The sequence below is a fragment of the Ascidiella aspersa genome, chromosome 1, assembly GCF_963924565.1.
Source record: "Ascidiella aspersa chromosome 1, kaAscAspe10.2, whole genome shotgun sequence".
In the NCBI taxonomy this organism is placed as follows: domain Eukaryota; kingdom Metazoa; phylum Chordata; class Ascidiacea; order Phlebobranchia; family Ascidiidae; genus Ascidiella; species Ascidiella aspersa.
Genome location: NC_139447.1, coordinates 15,499,417 through 15,518,481, shown reverse-complemented (window position 1 = coordinate 15,518,481; position 19,065 = coordinate 15,499,417). Strand labels below are relative to the sequence as shown.

Sequence of the window (19,065 nt, the reverse complement as noted above, 5' to 3'; positions counted from 1 at the left end):
TTAAAAAAATGTTTACGTTTTCCTGTTGATTTGTCAGGTCAATACAAGTGTGAGATTTCTTCAAAGCCTGCCAAATTGGTGACTGTTGTAACGATTTCAGCGTTTTACGACATCAACACAGTAATCGTCTCTCAACCTTACGTCAAAACAAGCGGAATACAATTAAAGTAATTTAATTTGGTATAATAACATGGGCAATAGGTACCATTTTTTCTTAATTACTCTTTTTAACGTTACTGTAATACAATATTTTACCAAACATTAGTTTCGATATTAAATCTGTTTCACTTACGAATTATAATTATTCGTGTATTTTAATCAGGTCGGTTCGGAAGTGCGAGCTCAAACCGACTACCAAAGGCAGATTTAAATGCAACGCAGTAACTTTCAAGGCCCAAAGCGACGGACACGGCGTTGCGTTTATTTTCCACATTAACAACACGCTCGACCGGAGCGCATCTGGCGAGAAGGTGCTGTATGTCAACTCAACACAAACAGCCGGGATGGGCCCGCTGGCTGTCTCCAACCAAGCGACGCTGGAATACACCTTCACAAGTTTGTTTATTGGTCCTAGTCTTACGGTCGTAAATAACGCGGCGAAAAAAATCCGATAAACGTGAATTTTCTTTTAAATGCTCAAACCAAACTTTTACCAGGAAATGTGTTGTATCATTTTTTCTTGTACGGATGCTTTTTTACCATTTGTGGTAATATTTAACAGACGAAGGTGCTTACAATGTGACCGTCACGGCTTACACGGTAGACTACCGAGACAAAACTAACGAGGTGGCGTCGCGGAGCAAATCGCTGCCTTATCTCTTCTACGCCCAAAGCAAACCAAATGTCTCGTTCGCTTCGAACAGTTCGTTTGTTTTCGAGGTGGGAAAAGTCGCTTTGATGCGATTGATCGGGGCCAAGCACGGACAACAGCTCACGGTTAATTGGACGATGGGAGATGGGAAGGTTTACAACAACGCAGGTACTAAGTAACGTTTAATTATAACAAACGAGAGCGAATTTGCTAAATTCAGGCAAGCTATATCACAGAAACCTTCTTTATTTTGTCTGCCACTAGGTCTTACTATGAATAAGCACAAATACACTAGGAGTGGAGATCATTGGTTGAGGGTCATTGTCTTCAACAAGATTGGCGGCGAAATATTAAGAAAGAAGGTTGTCGCCGAAAGAAAATTAGTCTGTGAGTATCTCACATTTTATACTCCGTCTCGCCAAAATAGCATTTAAATGTTGTTTTGAAAATGTGTTCCTGATTTAGATCGATCAAATGATTTCAAAGTGTACAATAAAAAACATAGCCGAAGAATGTCATACGAACTTTGGCCGAGTGGCCGGTTAAGCTACTTGATCAAAGATATAGCCTCGTGCTTTATCCATCTTTAAGGTACACGTTTGTGTTGCAGCGGCTGTTGTTCAGACAAAGTTCAACCAGTCCACAATGTTAGCAAGGCAATTTGCCGCCTTTACCGTTGAAGTCGTCCCGTGCAACGCTGGAAGTCGCTACTACAAATGGAGTTTCACGGATGCCAGTAACGTGACTAAACAAAGACCAGTCTATTACAGGAACTATACCGAGTATCGCTTCGCAAAAGCCGGCCGGTGAGAAATAGTTACATGTTTATATTTGCTCAAAAAAATATCCCAACTTTTACAAACAACTGACATTTTCCGTTTAGGTATAACGTGAGCTGTATAGTTAGCAACCAATTAAGTTCAGTGACTTCTGAGCCGCTGGAGGTGACACTGATAGACGATGTTTATCATGTAATGGTGGATGGACCTCCAAGTTGTAAAGTTGGAAGGAAAGTAACGTAAGTAGCTACGTTATAAATCTAAAGGGCTATTAAATAAAACATGAGGAAAATCTACCATTAAGTGTATTATACCAGCAAGATTAAACCTGTTTAATTTTCATATGGGTTGCTGTACAATGCAAAAGTGATTAATACTTTTCAACAAAGGTTTACTTCTTCGGTATCGCAAGGAGCTGCACACGAGTGGATAATGGGCGATGGAAAAATATTTCGCAACACCAGTGTGGTTCTACATGCTTTTAAAAGGTATGAGAATAGCAATGGGAGTGGTTTGGCCGATCGAAGACGCTATCTAGAATCGTACAGTTTTGAATGTTTGTATTTAACCTGTTTGAATAGAAGGTGATACACTGCTCTAGCATGCCCAGCAACCTAAATGTTTTGGGTTTGGGCAACCTTCCGAATTAACAAAATATAACAATATAGCAGTGGGTCAAACTTTTTTTTAGCCAACGGCAGTCAAACTTTTTAGGTGCTTGCTTAAGCTAATTTTCGGAACATTACTAATAGCACATTGCACATTCCACAATTTGGGTGCATAGAAAGAGATATGAGCATCTATTGTGATGTATCATTACTAGGGTGATTATTATTTGACTAGTCAAAAAAAGTCAAAATTTTGTCAAAATCCACACATTAGGTCAAAATTTGTCAAAAAAATTTTAAGTCAAAATCGAATAAAAATGCACATAAATCGTTTACAAAATTAAAAAAAAACTATAGTCAGCTTTTTGAAATTCGTCGTTCAATTTTATCAAAATAAACTAGTTTTGATTTATGTTCAAAGTTATTTTAACCGTATTAAATCTTTATTAGAGCAATATACGGTATAAAAAACGCGTGATTAACGACGCCTAGGTTATTTAAATCAATGTATTTCTAACAGGTCAAAATTTTGTCAAAATAAATTACTTTTAGGTCAAAATTTGTCAAAAATCATTACTCGCCCTAATCATTACTCATTATCATACGAACCTGTGTATCATATTTTAATATACAATTTTAAAAGACATGGTATTCATTTTGTTTTTTTGTAGACCTGGATTTTTCTTAGTTAACTACACGTACTGGAATGAGTTACAAACACTGCGGTTTCAAAAACAAGTATTTGTTATGAGACAAAATTGTCCAATCCCTACAGTTGTGATGACAGCGATGCCTACAAGAGTGGTAAGATTACATATGGATGACATAAAATAACGTAGCTGATTTTACAAGCATACTGAAAATTCTAACTTAGCAGTTGGTTAGATGCCTTGTATGCTCCCGAAATAGAGAGCAAAATTTAGGTGGAATAGATGACAAAAGTGTCTGTCCGATGACAAAAGTATTTTTCCAATTTCAAGAGACATGCGACAGAAATAATAGTTATGTCAGTAGGCCTATATAACAGAGAAAATGTTTTATTGTTTTAAATAATGCTGTTGTTTTGTGGCGTATTACTCTAATTAATAACGGTCGTTTTCCATGATATACCTAGCTTCGGTCGTATCCATTAAATCTGGAGGCCAATGTTGCTTTTAACTGCTCACACGTTGAACGAATCGACTACCAATGGACAGTACGAAAACGAACGGATTCAGTCAACTACTCGGGTGCCCTATTTAGTGGCACAAAGCACTTTTTTAATTTGCCGTCTGGAGCTCTTGAGTATGGAGCTTACCAACTTACAGTTAATGTAAGTGGCATTTTTTAATACCCTTCACTGCCTAACGATTTTAGTTTACCTTTATCTGAAAAATTTCATCCATTAGACAACACTGGTTGGGACCGTTCTGTTTGCGACCGCTCAAGTTGACTTTCTTGTCGAAGCTTCGCCGCTTGTGGCTTTAATAGACGGTGGGACCACTATGACTACATCACGTGACACTACTATAGAGCTCGATGCCTCTCACAGCTATGACCCAGATTTTCCGAAAGACTCACAATTAAGGTTTATGTTTTTCATGAAACGTTTTAAGTGAATGCAAATGACCGTACAAAATTGCCAAGATTCTATTATTTCCAATGTTGAAATTAGTGCTTCGCTTAAACTGTTTGAATCCAATGCTAGTTTTAAGGCATATAATAAAAGAAACCTCACTATATGGTTATTATTTTTAACTGTGGCATAATTTGCAGATATTCCTGGAAATGTTTTGTACTCCATGAACCTGAAAAATCGTGTTTCATGCCACTTCCAACGACTGCCCCCTCTTCTTTCTCAACCTCAACCAAATCGGACGAAGCTAGCGTCAGATCATACAATAGGGGTTGGTCGTACTTTGAACCTCAAACATTTGCCACATCAGCAGTGCCATTAAGCTACATCGATTTTAATGAACCGGTTTACGTCCTCAAGACCGAGAATCTCAATAGGGATTTTTCAACATTCGTTTTCCAGGTACTGAAGCTTATTGAGAAATGATCTGTTATCATAATGCTTCTTAAATCATTCCATCGCAGGTTGATGTTTCCAAACATGAAAGACAAACTGTCACCGCTACGGCTGTCGTCAAGATTGTTGACGAAAATGAAGTCGTACAGTAAGTTTATACTTTTTTGTCGCTAATAAACGCCGCATTTAACGTTTAATGATTAACTAAAATCCGTAAAGTTAAATGATGGTGTACTTTGTGTAGCGTAAACTTATAATAAATGCTTCATTATGCCAACCACGTATGTCATTTACAGCGTAAATATTCATTGTCCAACATGCACCAAGTCCTCAGTAAACCTGCAAGCTGAAACGTTGCTGTTTGCCGAATGCAGCAATTGCGACGGTGGTCATGTTCGTTTCGACTGGACCATCTCTCTTGTGGACGATGGCAATGAACCAAATTCAAATGGTAAGTAGAATAGTAAATTAAATAAACATATATAAAGAAAAAATCGTTCCATCTATTTTTCAATTATGATTATATCTCTATAAATTTTTCCTAGCATTATCCAATTGCGTTGAACCGAGTGTTGAGAACATTTACGGTTGGTCATCCAACTCCATCAACAATGGTAAGTAATACGGATTTGAGAATAATTTTAAAAACAGAATAATACACCCACAAAAATAATTTGCCCCCAACCTGGATCGACCCATACTACTGGCCAAGAAACACGATTTCTAACCAAAGACTTTGATGCAGCAGTATAATTAATTATAAACTTTCAGAATCAATTACCCAGTTCGATATTGACCAAGCTTTTTCGAACCAATCGTCTTTGGATGGCCCGAAGCCACAACACTGTAAGTAGGTTTATTTTAACTTGTATCAATAGTCATATAAAATAAGAGCCTTTATAGATGACGAAAACTTTCACGGACAGCTACCCACAAGTAAAGACAAGTTTCATCCCAAGGAGAACGAAAGCGACGGCGTGAGCGTCTCAAGTTTCACTTGGGAAGAAGTAGGAGGTACACGCAATTAGATAATAATAATATTGATTACTGAAAGCGTTTTAAGTGTTTAGCATTTAAATTTAGAAACGGGAATTCCAAACAACCCAGGTGGATTTGAGTTCCTTGACTTGGCGGAATTTGGGGCAACGCCTTCGGCTGGAGCTCTGCCAGCCAATCCTAACAGCTATAATATGTTTGGTAAGAAAAATGAGATGTTGCTCGTTTCCTTAAATTATCTTAAAAATCGAAGAACCTTTAGCAATGAATATTTTTGCAAAAATGTACACCAAAATATTACATAGCTACATTTTCGAGTATAGAAATATACGAGAGCAGCGGCACGCGTGATCAACCAACCTCCAGAGAAGCTGGCCCATCCGAAGGATTAGCGGGTGGAAGGTTTGCGACCCACATAAACAGAACACACGAGGGTAAGTTCGCCGTTACATTTTACGATTCATAAAGTTAGTTTCATCATATGGCTCATACTAAACTGTAACCTTTGAAACCTGCTATGCCAAATCACGCGCGCCGTTAACGTATAAGTTGAAACCCTTACAAAAAACCTGACCGAAGCGCTAACAATAATATGCATCAACTAATTAAATTGGCTAAAATTGTAAACCTATGAAACCTATAAAACGACAAATTAAATTTGCGCAAAGCGCAAAACTTTTGCCATTTACGAAGTAAAATAAATAACAGAATCCAAATTAGGAAGGCAAACTGGATAAAAGTTTGCTACATTTGGTTGCGTTTTACATTGACATTCGCAGTTAGAAGGGGCTGGCATACCGACAAACCAGTCTCCCCTATTGCGCCCCTGCATACAATTACAGTCTATCAACGACTTTTGTTGTTTAACAGCGTTTCGACAGCAACAAACAGATGCCAACTCGCCGGCCGGGTTGCAATTATTTGGAAACATGTCTGGTTTGGATCTCGTCAACCAGCTGCGCAATCAGAACCGGAACGCACATTTGGTTACTCCGCTAGATCTTGAAGGGGATCGACTGGTTAATGAGGATAAAATCGCCGGATTACCTCCGAATGTACATTTTCAGGTAGATCAGCGACATATTTTGACTGTTGATGGCATCTCACAATACAAAGCACTCATCAACTTTATGCATTTCAGGATTTTATCCAACAGAAACTAAAGCTGGAACAGTTTGGCAGAATTCCTGACGTTAATGGTAACAGAAGTTTGTCGGGTCAGATACTGCTTCTCATGAGCAACAAACTTGCTCAAGGTCGCACTTACGCCGTGAAGGCAGAAGCTACTCATTATACAGGTAACAATTAACAAAATTGTTATCAAAAATTGGAACTTTACTGTCTATTTAACTGAACTAAAACTTTCAAATAAAAAGTTTTGATAAATTTAAAAGGGTCACAGCCTTGCCTTATGAGACCACCTGAACTCAAACATCTGGTAACCTTCGCTCAAAAATCGAATTTACCGATATTTTAGTTGGTTTTCTGAAGAAGTAAAACCCATAGGAGGAATAATTCAATTTAACAACTGTCATTTGTACAGGTTTACTCATTTTTTGCAGCAACTGATGACTTTTTTTCTATTTGGCATTGCAGGCAAGCATAACGTGATAAAGCACGGAAGTAGAACATTTTACTTGCGTGCCAATAGAGGCCCCAGCATGGGTTGGTGCAGCGTGGTGAAAGAGGGCAACCAACAGTTTCGCTTCCATTGTGTCCAATGGAAAAACATCCAAAACAAACTTATCGACACCGTTGTCACGCAGGTGAGACAGACAAACAATAAAGTCTTTTAAGTTTATAGAGGTTTACTTCACTTTGTAAAATGTATTAATTTTTAATCTGCAGCAAGCAATGCTGAAGTACGACATTCGCTACAGCTTAGGAAAAGATGGCGAAACAAGGCCGATTTACTTCGGCTCTCATAACGAACGCTCATTCACTTTGCCTGTTTCAAAAAATGGAGGTATAGTTTCTTTAAAACGTAACTTTCTGTGTTTGAAATACTTCAGATATTTAAGGGCCTGATCACGTGTAATTATTTTTTAATTTGTTTTACTTGGCAGTATTTGTTCACGTTTCACTTGTCAACAACCTTGGTGCAATCACGAAAGTCTGTGTAATCCCAATGAATTTTACTAGTGGTGCAAATGCTTCAAGAAGCGAAGGGCTTTCTTTGGAATTGAATTTTGCGTAAGTTGTGATATGAGTTAAGACTGTTATGCAGTTTAATTGATGTGCTTTCATACAACACTATGCAACTTTTGAAATTCAGATATGAGCAAACTGTTGGAAAGAAAAGTAAGTTGCAACTTTTAATGGTTGAAGGAGACGACAACGCCATATTGAATTTCGTGAACATGATACTTGATTCCATGCCATCGGTATGATAAAGAACGTACATTACTGCAAAAAAGAAATTAAATTAAGTTTATTAGTTATCCTCTTAAACGCTTAAAGGTATAATAAATACTTTGTCGCAATACTGTCAGCATGCATAAGCAGGGGCGTATCCAGAAATTTAAAAAGGGGGGTCCCGAATTTTCAACTTGGGGAATTCCCCGCTTTTTCGTCACGTTAATGACGTCATAAAATAGTGACGGATATGACGTCGTAAAATAGCGATTGTGATAACGTCATAAATGATACCGCTTAGTGTACAATCGTTAACTTCAGGAGTAAATCGAAAACAAGACCGATAAGTATATATGATTGATTTTGGTAGATCCATGTACGGGACCACGCTAAATTACAAGCACGTCTTTCGCCACCTGCAATACTAAACGAAGATAGTTTTCCCGGGTGTTATTCGACTAGCACAACATAAAAACGCCACTTAAATAGTTGTAAAATCATTGATGTTAACCTTTTTAAGAGAGGGCAGACCTGGCGAGCGAAGCGAGCGCGATTTTTTTTGGTATAACGGCATTTCTTTTAAATTTATTGCAAGTTTTATCACATTGCCGAAACTAAAAAATAAAAAATATGTCCAATATTTTTGAATACGTTTTGTCCGCGACGCACTTGGCATTTGTCCGCGACGCACTTGGCAGCCCTCCACGGCGCAACGGTAAAGCAGCGCTGTTCAAAAGACAGCATTAAAATGTAAACAAAACGGACGTGTAAAAGTCATTCGCGCGAAGCGCGAAAATTTTTCGCACTTACGTAGTTAAAATAGTCGAAAAGTATATGAAATGGCAAACTGCGGGAAACATCAGCACCGCCTAACTCGACGTTATAAGCGAGAAAAAGGCGGAGACCGCTTGATTTATTGTTGTTAATTGTCGAACACACACTTGCTAATCAGCCAACCTGAACGAATAAGGAAATGCGAAAGAAAAAATATCCTGCGTTTACGGTCGACCAAACAACAAACGGCGTTTTGCGTTTGATTTTGGTTTCGCATTAGCTTAAGACGCTTGACCCAATTACATTGAAAAACACGCAGCTTCGGATGGTGAGTTTAAACGCTGACAAAAACGATCAAAAAACGATATTGTCACTTACGAAAAGGGGGGGGGGGGTCCGAACCCCCAACCCCCCCTGGATACGCCACTGTTCATGAGGTATAGCGGTTATTTGTGTTGTTCTTGCATTTGAATCAATTTGTTTGTACCAAAAACCAAACCATTGTGGGTATAGCTGTGTATGCTTTCAATGCGAGGGTCGTTATAATTGTCCATTGATTATGAACGACCTAATCCCTCGGGTACAAATCAACACGTGTTTACACAGTTTAGGTCCAGCAATTGTTACGTTTAGTAAATAGACCAATATTGGACAGTTTTGTTTTTATTTTAGGTATCCGAAGTGAACAACATGATGACAAAACACGATTTCGTCGGTAAACAAATACAAATCATAACGAAAGGATTGGTGGAAGCGCTGGCGAAATACAAGTGCTGCGCGCGACTGAGAGCAACCCACGATTTAATTGAGACGCTTTCGCGCGTCCTAACTTATAGCGAATTTATGTTGAGCATGACCCTAACTCAAACCTCAGATATTTTGACTCGAACTCTGGTAGTTAGCAGGCAAATGGCAACTGGTGCGAGAGAGCAAAAAATCAGGCACAAATATTTTGAGGAATCGGTCAACAAACAACTGTCAGCACTAGGTAAGATTTACTGTGTTAAAACAGGTTCTACATAACTTGAAAAAGCAGTTTAGATTTATAGTTTATAATTATACGATAAAACTGGTCTTAGGTGGTGAAATGGAGATCTTGAAAGAAGCAGAAGAAATTGTCAAACATTCGTTATGTGCTTTAAATGCTATACTCTCTTCGCGACAGCCTGCTACACGATCTGAGTTACGCTCGCGTCGAAGTATAAAAGATTCTCTAAATCACATTGGTTTGATCGAGAGGGATTTGCGTGATTTCTATTTTGGTTAGTAAATTGTTATCTTTCGACCTCTCGTCTGCAATCGTTATAGTGATATTGAATACCTACTCGTGCCGAGTCCTCTACAGGTACGGGTATTAATATAATTAATTTAATTCTTTTCAGATGTCGTAAAATACCGCAGCCTGTATTTTGGATCTTGTACTATTACCGCAGTTGGAATTCAAATATTGGTTCAACGAGCAAAAAGTTCGCTAATAATAGAGAAAGGTAAGATTTTTGTTAAACCTTTCATAAGATGACATAAGTTTAATGGATTTGTTAATATATTAATTGTATGTTTTGTCAGATTCTTTTCCAAAGGCAGAGATGCAATTTCCCTCATCAAGTCTTAGTCTTTACTTAAGCAAAAATACTACAACATTGTTTCAATCTTCAATTGCATTTATGAATAAAAATATTTTTTACCAGGCGAAGAACTCAATTCAAGTAAGTGTGGATTAACCATTTTTCAGTAAAACCTGAAAACAGCGAAACTTGTATTATGGTGATATTTTGACTTAGATGGACTCCAGTGCTCTTTCTCTGTGGATGATGAATGAACGTACCTCGGTGGTTAATGTTAGTCACTTGACAGAGCCCATCACGATACGCTTACCGCAAAGACCAATCTCGGTAATTTTTTTATCTAAATGTTGTTAATCATCTTATAGTAACATTTGACTCTGATTTAGCAAACCAATAATTCCGTTGACGGTTCCTACACTGTTGCACAAGACAGACTATCGCAGCATGAATTTAAATTCAACGAAGTGGAAAACATGACACTACATATTCTTCTTTCGGTAGATAATTCCTTCAACAGGTTTGTGGTAAACATTACGCTACTTGTACAACTTTGTCATTTATTCAGGGGTTACAACTTTTTTGTTTCTGTAGGCCATTTGAAATTGCTGTGGCTTTAACAGATCACCCTTTGTCGACTAAAGACCCTTTAAACGACACAGTAATTATCAAATTGGCTACAATACCAAAACAAAGCAGCCGCAGTGTTCTCAAATCTGGTAAGACTTTATATCTCTAACAGTTTTTTTTCGAAACGTTTTTTTTAAACAAAAAGTACTTTCAATTATCGTATAATTTAACCGGAGTACGAACTTGCTAAATCGTTTAAAAATATATTTTTCAGGATTGTAAACTGTTACGAAAATAATTTTTTATGTAAAGGCCTTGTCCTAACCGATATGCTAACAAAATGCGTTTGAACTAGAGTCTATACTGACGGTGTCTTTACAATTTTAGCATCCCTTCATTTGCAGGAACAACGCAATCTGTCAAGTTTATGTTATCACCTGGATACTTACTGGGACCCGGGATATTCTATGTTACTTTATTCGATCACAAAATCGGCAAAACTTACTTCAGACATCGCTCGTTAGCACCCAATATACCCTACACGTTAAAAATTTGGAACTCTGACTGCTTCTACTGGCAATCTGAGGCGAACACTTGGAGTACCGCCGGTTGCGAGGTTAGTAATCTTCTTGGTGTTCATCTGTAGGTAGCGCGAACATTTTAATCAACTGTTGTTACGTGACTTCAGGTGCTAAACGAATCAAGATTTGAGCAAACCGTATGTTCGGTAACACATCTTTCAACCTTTACCAGCTCGTTTCAAAGATTAAAGACAACTTTTATTTCAAAAGAAGCATTTCTAGTCGCAAAAGCATCAGCCCTTACTCCTACTTTAGTGGTACGGACTTATATTAAACCATTTATATATATATAGTGTGATGATCTCCGCGTATTTTCGGTCACAACATAAAAAAGGCATTTTCAAATGTTTGTTAAAATAACGACATTCGATTCGCAACATTTGCAATGCATCTGACCGTTGCAATAATGAATGAAATGTGTATAATATAGGTTCTGGTCTTTGTTATTTGTTCCTTCTGCTGCTTTTTTTGCATCCATCGCTTTCTTTTGCGGCGAAGCGGAAGCTTCCCGGAGGTGGATGATGTTACTGGTGAGCCAAAAGCTGTTGGCCTCGGAAGCTGGATGCGAAGGACTTTCGGGGCTGACGATCGAGGTGCAAGTGGCAGGGTGCCAATTATACATAAGGACAACAAACCCGATCACAATCAGGTATAGGGTCACAACCACATGTATAAATTGTATTACTTGGCGAACGAGTTACAATTGTGCAATTAGGCTAATTTTCTCGTTTGCCGAACCTATTTTTTATAGATATTTGAAATTACATTTCACACTGGAAATTGGCCGGGAAGTGGAACCTCTTCTTTAGTTCACATGGTAATATATGGTTCAGAGAAGAAGTACGAGGCCAGGGAGCTAAGGGTTCCATCTGATTACGACATGGAATCAATGACTGTTACGCAAAATGGAACATTCGTCTTTGAAACAGGTTTGTTAACGTGTGTTTTTGCTAATACAGTGTCGATTTTTACTTTGAGTCAAATCGAATTGTGATCCTCTATCCAGGTTCCATCAAAACCTTTATTGTCACCTTTCCCGAAAACTTCGGCTCTCCCAGAAAGATGTCGATATGGCATAGCCACACTGGACCTTGTCCACGATGGTTTCTCGACTACGTCATCATTCGTGACGTCACGAACGGTAATAGGTGGTTCTTTCCGTGTGATTCTTGGTTAGCCCTGGACAGGGGCGCCAACCGGATCAGCAGGAACCTGTGGCCGATGGAATGCAAACCGTCTTTTGTACGTCAAATGGCGATTCGTGGCAAAAATATGATACTTGATTATCACAGGTTAGCTTGCGTTGTAATATTATATTGGAAACCAATAAACTAATATAATAATGGTTATAAATTGGAAACTTTAAGAAACTAATAAAGTAAGTTTTTTTTTTATATTTTTTTAACAATCAGTGATGTATTTCCCGCAGCACCATTTCAATTTTTGCATGTGCAAGGTGGGGAATATTAAGTCGTGCGCAGAGAATAGCCCACGCCATGACTTTATGCATCGTTGTCATGGCTTTAGCTTCTGTCAAGACGATTATGACGGAGTCGAATGAGTACGGCTATGGTAAGTAAAATAACCAGTTAATTATTGTTTTTCCCTGTCATACAAATAATCAAGAGATTGTTCTTAGGAGTTTCTTGTTTTACTGGCGAAAATGTTGCTTGGGGCTTTATTATCGCAGTGTGTGCCACCGTTTTCCTTATTCCAGCACAGTTAATATTCAGGTACGCCATAGCGAAGCTACAATTTAACTCTTGTCGTTCGTCGGTAGTATATTAGTTGTGTTATTATTACATTTATACTATACAAACATTATTACAGGTACACAAAACGTGATGATCGAATCTCGGTAGTCATGGAAGACAGCACGAGTAACAGTACTCATTCTCCTTTTGCAAATTTTTATGGCGATTTACCAATGAACAAATCCGGTAACGACCAATACAACGACACACCACCAGGTAATTGTTAGGCTATTTTCCTTGTTTGAGTATTATGTGGATCCTACTTCGATCAGTAGTTATCAGGAAATCTATTTCTTTCAGGAAATCTACGAAAAACTGCCACGGTAATGCATAACTTTATTGAGCTTGACGACATCATCAACGAAACACCAAACAAGTTCGTTACCGAGTGGCTCCAGTGCAAAGAAATGGACGTGGAGACAGAAAACGGCACTTTCAACAAACCTGGCCACCACGAAATTTCCACTTTCCTTCCTGGAAGCGTGATCAGTTTAAAATCTGACGGAAGTTTATACAATGAGGAAATAGCGAGATGTATGGGGACACCATTTAGTGGTTCCACTGACTCCACTAATGTAACTCATACCAGAAGTATGTTGTGGGTATTATAGGATAGCATTTCAGAAGATTGTGCTGTCATTCTTTCAATCGTTTTATTTTAAAAATGCAATAAGTAAAGCAACGTTTCAATGATGTAACTTTATATAGGTCCAGATCATCGTTACGACTCATTGCAAGTGTTGAGTGACAGGTCGTCGCCACCTAACTCGAACTTACAAACGAATAAATCATTCGTTTCGTTTAGCGAACCTGAACGAGAAGAAATTCAAAAGCAAGATGGTGCATCCTTTAATAGGTATTTGCCTTTAAATATATAAATATCGGTTTTGCCTTTTCTTCTCTTCTAATAAATTGTAAGGCCATTTTATAGCCCATATATAGTTTCATGTAACAAATGTGATTTTTAAAAGTTGTACGGTTTACAAATAAAAGAAATCTCTGTTACAGCGCCAATAACGAATATGTCGACGAACTCGTGGATAATCCTTCATTTTTTGCCATGGACGGACCTGAGCTGGTCCCATGCGAAAAACTCAACCCTATCGTGCCAATCAACACAGCACCCCTGCCTCGTCAATGCAGCTACATTGCCTGGGCGTATTACATGATCATTGCTATGATCAGCGTCATGTGTACCGTTTATGGAGCGACAAAGTACCTAATCGACTCAGATTTCGACCGCTGGCTCGAAACCGCGTGCTTTGCAATCTTCTGGTCTGCAGTGGTAGTCGAGATTCTGTTTGTCCTTTGTTCTGCGCTGATTGCCACTATGCGCAACGTTGTGATGCGCCAGGATGCTACTCAAACCTTGGAGCAACTCTTTCCTACTGTCGACGCTGCGCCAGTGGACGATTACGCGTACAAGCACCGTGGTAAGTTAATTAACATATTTCCCATTTTATTTACACTTATATCAATGACATAAAAACACGCTTTTTACTCACATAAATTCCCCAATTTGACGATTACGAAACGCACAAATAATATGTCTAGGTATCTAACACCTTATACTATTGTTGTTTACCATAGACTTCGTTGTTGAAATAAATAGGCACATCGGCGTGCTTAACACTACTTTTGCACTCGAATTTTTTTTCCATTTTAGACCATTATTCTTTATTTGGACAACACGAAGAGGATGAAATAAGCAGCTCTGAGATTACAAAAAGGTTGTCCGAACGAAGAAGAATGCGGTATTTGCGCAACATCGCACCTCCATATAACGACAAAGGTAAATGGAAAATCAAGCAAAATCCACTGCAAAAACTTTCGAAGAAACTGAGGCGATATGCGGCGGCAAAATGTGCACTTTTTTCCTGGTTGCAACTTCTTTACCTGGCCTTGACACTTGCTGTTATTACTGCCACACAAAACGCCTGGAGCAAGGAAGCCAGTCAGCATAGAGCTCATTTTCGACAGCTCTTCGAAAGTGGTGTATGTATTGCCGGCAAGAATTTTCTCTCTACAAACTGCTCAAAAAACTCCAGCGTTTCTGGTTTTAGCGATATTAGAACGCTTCGAAATTGGCGAATTTGGTGCAAAAGGTTCCTTATGTCGAATGAAAATGAAAGACAGTTTGAAAACGTATCCAGTCGCATTCAAAGAAGCGAAAACACACTACTTCTTGGAACCGTTCAAATTACGAACTTGCACAAACGTGTAGAAGACAAATGCAGCACTCATTCAGCAAGAATGATTAAAATATTAAATCTTACTGAATGTAGCATTGGCAACGTTTCGTTGGGTGACAGTTTTACAAATAAACAATCTGGAAAAGTTTACCAAGTCAAAAAGAAATACGAGTTTAATCTGTTTCAACCGGACAAGTTTAATAACGACAATCTATTCACCACTGAACCTGATGCAATACGAATGCAGTTGCTTACTTATAACACAGTTACAAAACACTATACGACCGTTGTCGGTGTATTGGAGTTCAGATATGGAACCGAGCAGCCTCGCAGTTGGCTCCAATTTCGATCTGTGAATTTAACCGCCGGCGACAACAATCAACGCAATATGCTCGCATTTTGTCAGGTGTTACTTGTCATTTGGGTAGCTTGGTCTTCTGTTCGGTACGTTGTTTCGCTTATTGAGCGAAATGCGTCATCACCTGAAAATCATAAAGAATTGCGAGAACGCTTAGTTCTACCCAGCAATTTTTTCATGTCAATATTGGACCTGCTTATGTGGTCAGTGGTGGTATGCTACTTAGTTGCGTCTACAGTATTGCGATCAAGCCTGTTACGTTCGGCCGATTATTTTACCAGCAACGGGCACCTTGGAAGCAACTACCCAGAGTATCTTGACGCTATTATTACCAACGAAACAATCTCCCGCCATTTTATGGCCGCTTGGACAGTTTTGCTGGTCATTCAGTGCATTAACTTTGTGGTAACTTGGCACGGCTCAAATAGCAAATTCACCCGTGGTATGGCGGTTATGTTTGGCTCAGTGAAATCAGAAGCTACTGTTATATACCTAGTCTTCGTGGTATTGCTGTTTATGTTGGCCGCGCTCGGCTACCTTTTTTTTGGGTCAAACATGTTTTACCGCTCATCAATGGCAAGGTCATTCCAAGAAACTACTGGAAGGTCGTTGGGATTAAGATCCACTTTTATAAGCAATACGAATTCTGCTGGAAGTCGTGTGGGAGCCGCTTTGTGCATCTTTTACTTCTGCTTTGTGTTTTTTGCTATGAGGGTCATCATGCGAGCCCTTCTCGTTAAAGTCTATCAAAGACAAATTTCAACTTCTAAAACGACCGATAATGGTAATTCTAATAAAAAGTACAAATCTTACTTGCAACATGGATCATCACTCGCCTGGCAAATTTCCAAAGGTGGATCTCTTTCATCCGAACCTTGGCGAAATGCAAAGGATCAATTTCAACACGACCTTGGTCAGCAAATATCGTTTATCGACATGTGGCGGGCAGTTAAACAAGAAATGCACAAATTATCTAAATTGATTTTACCGAGTGTGTTCTGCGGCAGAATACCTGGGTTTCTTATGAAACGGAGTTCTGATACAGTTTCCACCGGGGATCAGCAGTCAACAAGTCGCGAATCATTGCGCACAATTAGCGACCGAAAGAGTTTCAAACATTCTAGTTTAGAAAAGAGAAAAATGGGCTTTGATAGCGGCATATCATCCACTGGCACTACTTCCGGTTTTATAGAAGACGGATTTGGAGTTCCAAACTTGCGTAAAAAAGAAATGCTCTATGCTAAAACATACGACGATTTCGAACTAACAGGCGATGTTGCATTGTCGGAGGTAACTTGTTAGTTGTACGGTTGCCATAAATTCTATACTTAACGTTTGTATGTGACTTGTTTTTGTTCCAGTCTTAACATGTCAATTAGGGTTACATCACTTATTTCACAGGCTGAACTTCAAGTGCAAGAGTTGTGCATTCGAGCATCGTATCTCATAGACGAAGAGATGGATCATTTAAATGATCAAACTGATGATCACGAAAGTATCGTGAAATCTATGTAAGTATTATGTTTTCAGTTTGGTTGTATTGTGTTTTGACTTTGCTTTTGTTTTCTACAGAAGCAAAACTATGTCAGCTGTTGAAGGAAATGCAAAACTAGAAAAAATATCGAAACGACTATCCGTGTTTGTGCAACGTCACACTGAAAGAGATTACGATGAAGAAACAGTTTACTCGGAGTCGACATTCGACCGCGGACTTAATTCTTCCTGGAATTTTTCCGACGACCTAAGATATGACACCGCACAATCGCTTTCTGCTTCACGCCACCATCTTGGCTCAGAAACCGTTTTATACTCGGAAACTCAAAACATGTCAGTTTGTATATTCGGAAAAAATTCAAGTAATTAAATTGTAGGCACACTTGAGCGATTTAGATGTAACGTAACTAATTCTATCAGTTTATAAATTAATTGCTTAACCTTTATGTTACAATTTGTAAAGTTTGTTCTGCCAAACGTAAAAGTTTAAGAAATTAATTTTTACGATTATTTTCAGGTCACTCAGCTCAAATTGCGAATTCTCGCAGGAAAACATATTAAAAAGTCGCACGCAGAAAAGTCCGGTAGTTGAGGATAATAAAAATGTTTGTGAGAAATCCAACGTTGGTCAAAGCTATTTAAAGGAGCAAAAAGCTCGTGAAGTGGCATGGTCTGCCGTTGACACCGTTGTCGGTCCGGAAACGGAGCAACCGTTACCGACAATAAGCGGGGATGATCTCCGCAAGGTCCAACAGGCGACAGGACTGACCGCTTTAAATTTAGCTCGTCACAATGATCACATTGTGTCGAAGTTGTGCGATCAAGAAAATCAACTAGCTCGAAATGATGCCGGAATTTTACTCGAGTCGATATCGTCAGACTCGTCAGAAAGTAAATCAAGCATACAGGTGAATCCATTTGAGATATATAGGTTTTGTCAGGCGCTTATTTAGACGACGTTCAAGAAAAAGTAATAAATAAAAAGACAACATAGCAATATAATGAGCAGTAAGCAGTTGGATTAATTCCTAAAATTTTAATTTTGCAAACAGGATAACAAAAAGAAGCCAACACTTTGGCGGACGTTACTGAAATCAAAGCACCGAAAAAAGAAAACGTCTATTAGCCCGGTCAAATGTAAGTGTATTGATTAATTTTACTCAAATCGTAAATTTGTTAAAAATCAATAGCACCAAATGCGCATTTTTAGTTTTCTTTTTATCTTTTTGCTAAAAAGCACACACCCCGAAATACCAATATCTTGCTATATTTAGTATATTTTGTCGGTCCATAGAAAATATCATTTAAATCGAATTTAAACTTAATAGCTAATCAAACTGAAACTCTGCAGCCAAGTTAAACAATATTTTGTGTTGTTTTAGCACGACCATTGCGACGTTCGCAAACAATTTTCGTCAATGCAACGAAACTTCCAGTGTCAGAGTTTTTGGCTGCGCGCTCAAAGCTTAACTTGGACGGTGAAAAGAGCGCCTGCAGTGAGCAGTCGCGAACTCCGCGTTTCTCGTACGCTTTTGGTGTGAAGCAGCCACAAGGCAGCACAACGCTAATCAGCAGTAGTGACTCGAGTCGCCAAACGCGTCGAACGAAGGACGTACACTCGGATTTTTGTGAAGAAGAAAGGTAAACTTGAATGATATTGTGTTGCCAATAAGAGTTAAAATATTAAAGGAAGTATTGACTTAAGGATCCTTCCTTAGAACAAATACCGAAAATCAGTTTGTTTTGATGTTGAGTGAGTTTATTCGAACTAAAAAACTGATTATGCTTTTAATAACAAAATATATTTATGATATTACCTCCAAACAAACTGATTTTCGGTTTACTAAGTTCTGTATATAGTTGAATCTTTATCATTGGTGTGCAACCGCAATCGTTTGTTTTAACCATTTGGATTCAGGCAGATTCTGTTATTCAGCAGAAAATTCTGATTAACAGCTTAATTAAGTTTTTTTTTCATTAGAAACCTTCCCGGTTTTATACCAGAAGAAAACTCCATATCGCAACAGCCATCTGTCATCAAAAAGTATCGGTACTAAAACATCGTGTTTTAACATGTTATTGTTTGATACACAATTAATTATGATATGTGTAAATTGTATAATAAACGTTATTTATTACATGTTTTTCATGTTGCGCAAGGTACCATCTGCTTTTCAATCGCGTGTCAATAAAAGTTACCAAAGTAAATCTTATCGAATC

General features: G+C 38.4%; 1 protein-coding gene across 1 annotated transcript in view; it reads left to right on the top strand.

Moving 5' to 3' along the window:
- Positions 1–19,034, top strand: part of LOC146168014 (uncharacterized) — a 30,898-nt gene extending 11,864 nt beyond the window's left edge. Inside the window, exons 27-75 of the mRNA XM_083386190.1 lie at positions 38–167; positions 323–606; positions 722–979; positions 1,076–1,198; positions 1,422–1,617; positions 1,695–1,829; positions 1,980–2,078; positions 2,870–3,002; positions 3,313–3,510; positions 3,587–3,765; positions 3,954–4,215; positions 4,278–4,357; positions 4,506–4,660; positions 4,755–4,823; positions 4,981–5,055; positions 5,113–5,223; positions 5,293–5,406; positions 5,529–5,639; positions 6,076–6,272; positions 6,347–6,503; positions 6,802–6,971; positions 7,054–7,171; positions 7,272–7,398; positions 7,481–7,589; positions 9,007–9,322; positions 9,414–9,596; positions 9,717–9,821; positions 9,901–10,040; positions 10,116–10,226; positions 10,286–10,416; positions 10,491–10,615; positions 10,871–11,082; positions 11,155–11,304; positions 11,478–11,696; positions 11,799–11,976; positions 12,054–12,339; positions 12,477–12,619; positions 12,687–12,780; positions 12,878–13,017; positions 13,102–13,392; positions 13,510–13,657; positions 13,810–14,234; positions 14,468–16,641; positions 16,753–16,862; positions 16,924–17,178; positions 17,363–17,753; positions 17,898–17,982; positions 18,228–18,486; positions 18,827–19,034. Of these exons, the coding sequence (XP_083242316.1) occupies positions 38–167; positions 323–606; positions 722–979; positions 1,076–1,198; positions 1,422–1,617; positions 1,695–1,829; positions 1,980–2,078; positions 2,870–3,002; positions 3,313–3,510; positions 3,587–3,765; positions 3,954–4,215; positions 4,278–4,357; positions 4,506–4,660; positions 4,755–4,823; positions 4,981–5,055; positions 5,113–5,223; positions 5,293–5,406; positions 5,529–5,639; positions 6,076–6,272; positions 6,347–6,503; positions 6,802–6,971; positions 7,054–7,171; positions 7,272–7,398; positions 7,481–7,589; positions 9,007–9,322; positions 9,414–9,596; positions 9,717–9,821; positions 9,901–10,040; positions 10,116–10,226; positions 10,286–10,416; positions 10,491–10,615; positions 10,871–11,082; positions 11,155–11,304; positions 11,478–11,696; positions 11,799–11,976; positions 12,054–12,339; positions 12,477–12,619; positions 12,687–12,780; positions 12,878–13,017; positions 13,102–13,392; positions 13,510–13,657; positions 13,810–14,234; positions 14,468–16,641; positions 16,753–16,862; positions 16,924–17,178; positions 17,363–17,753; positions 17,898–17,982; positions 18,228–18,486; positions 18,827–18,902 (10,337 nt within the window). The 3' untranslated portion in view covers positions 18,903–19,034. The remainder of the gene's footprint in view (positions 1–37; positions 168–322; positions 607–721; positions 980–1,075; positions 1,199–1,421; positions 1,618–1,694; positions 1,830–1,979; positions 2,079–2,869; positions 3,003–3,312; positions 3,511–3,586; positions 3,766–3,953; positions 4,216–4,277; positions 4,358–4,505; positions 4,661–4,754; positions 4,824–4,980; positions 5,056–5,112; positions 5,224–5,292; positions 5,407–5,528; positions 5,640–6,075; positions 6,273–6,346; positions 6,504–6,801; positions 6,972–7,053; positions 7,172–7,271; positions 7,399–7,480; positions 7,590–9,006; positions 9,323–9,413; positions 9,597–9,716; positions 9,822–9,900; positions 10,041–10,115; positions 10,227–10,285; positions 10,417–10,490; positions 10,616–10,870; positions 11,083–11,154; positions 11,305–11,477; positions 11,697–11,798; positions 11,977–12,053; positions 12,340–12,476; positions 12,620–12,686; positions 12,781–12,877; positions 13,018–13,101; positions 13,393–13,509; positions 13,658–13,809; positions 14,235–14,467; positions 16,642–16,752; positions 16,863–16,923; positions 17,179–17,362; positions 17,754–17,897; positions 17,983–18,227; positions 18,487–18,826) is intronic.
- The last annotated feature ends 31 nt before the right edge of the window (positions 19,035–19,065 follow it).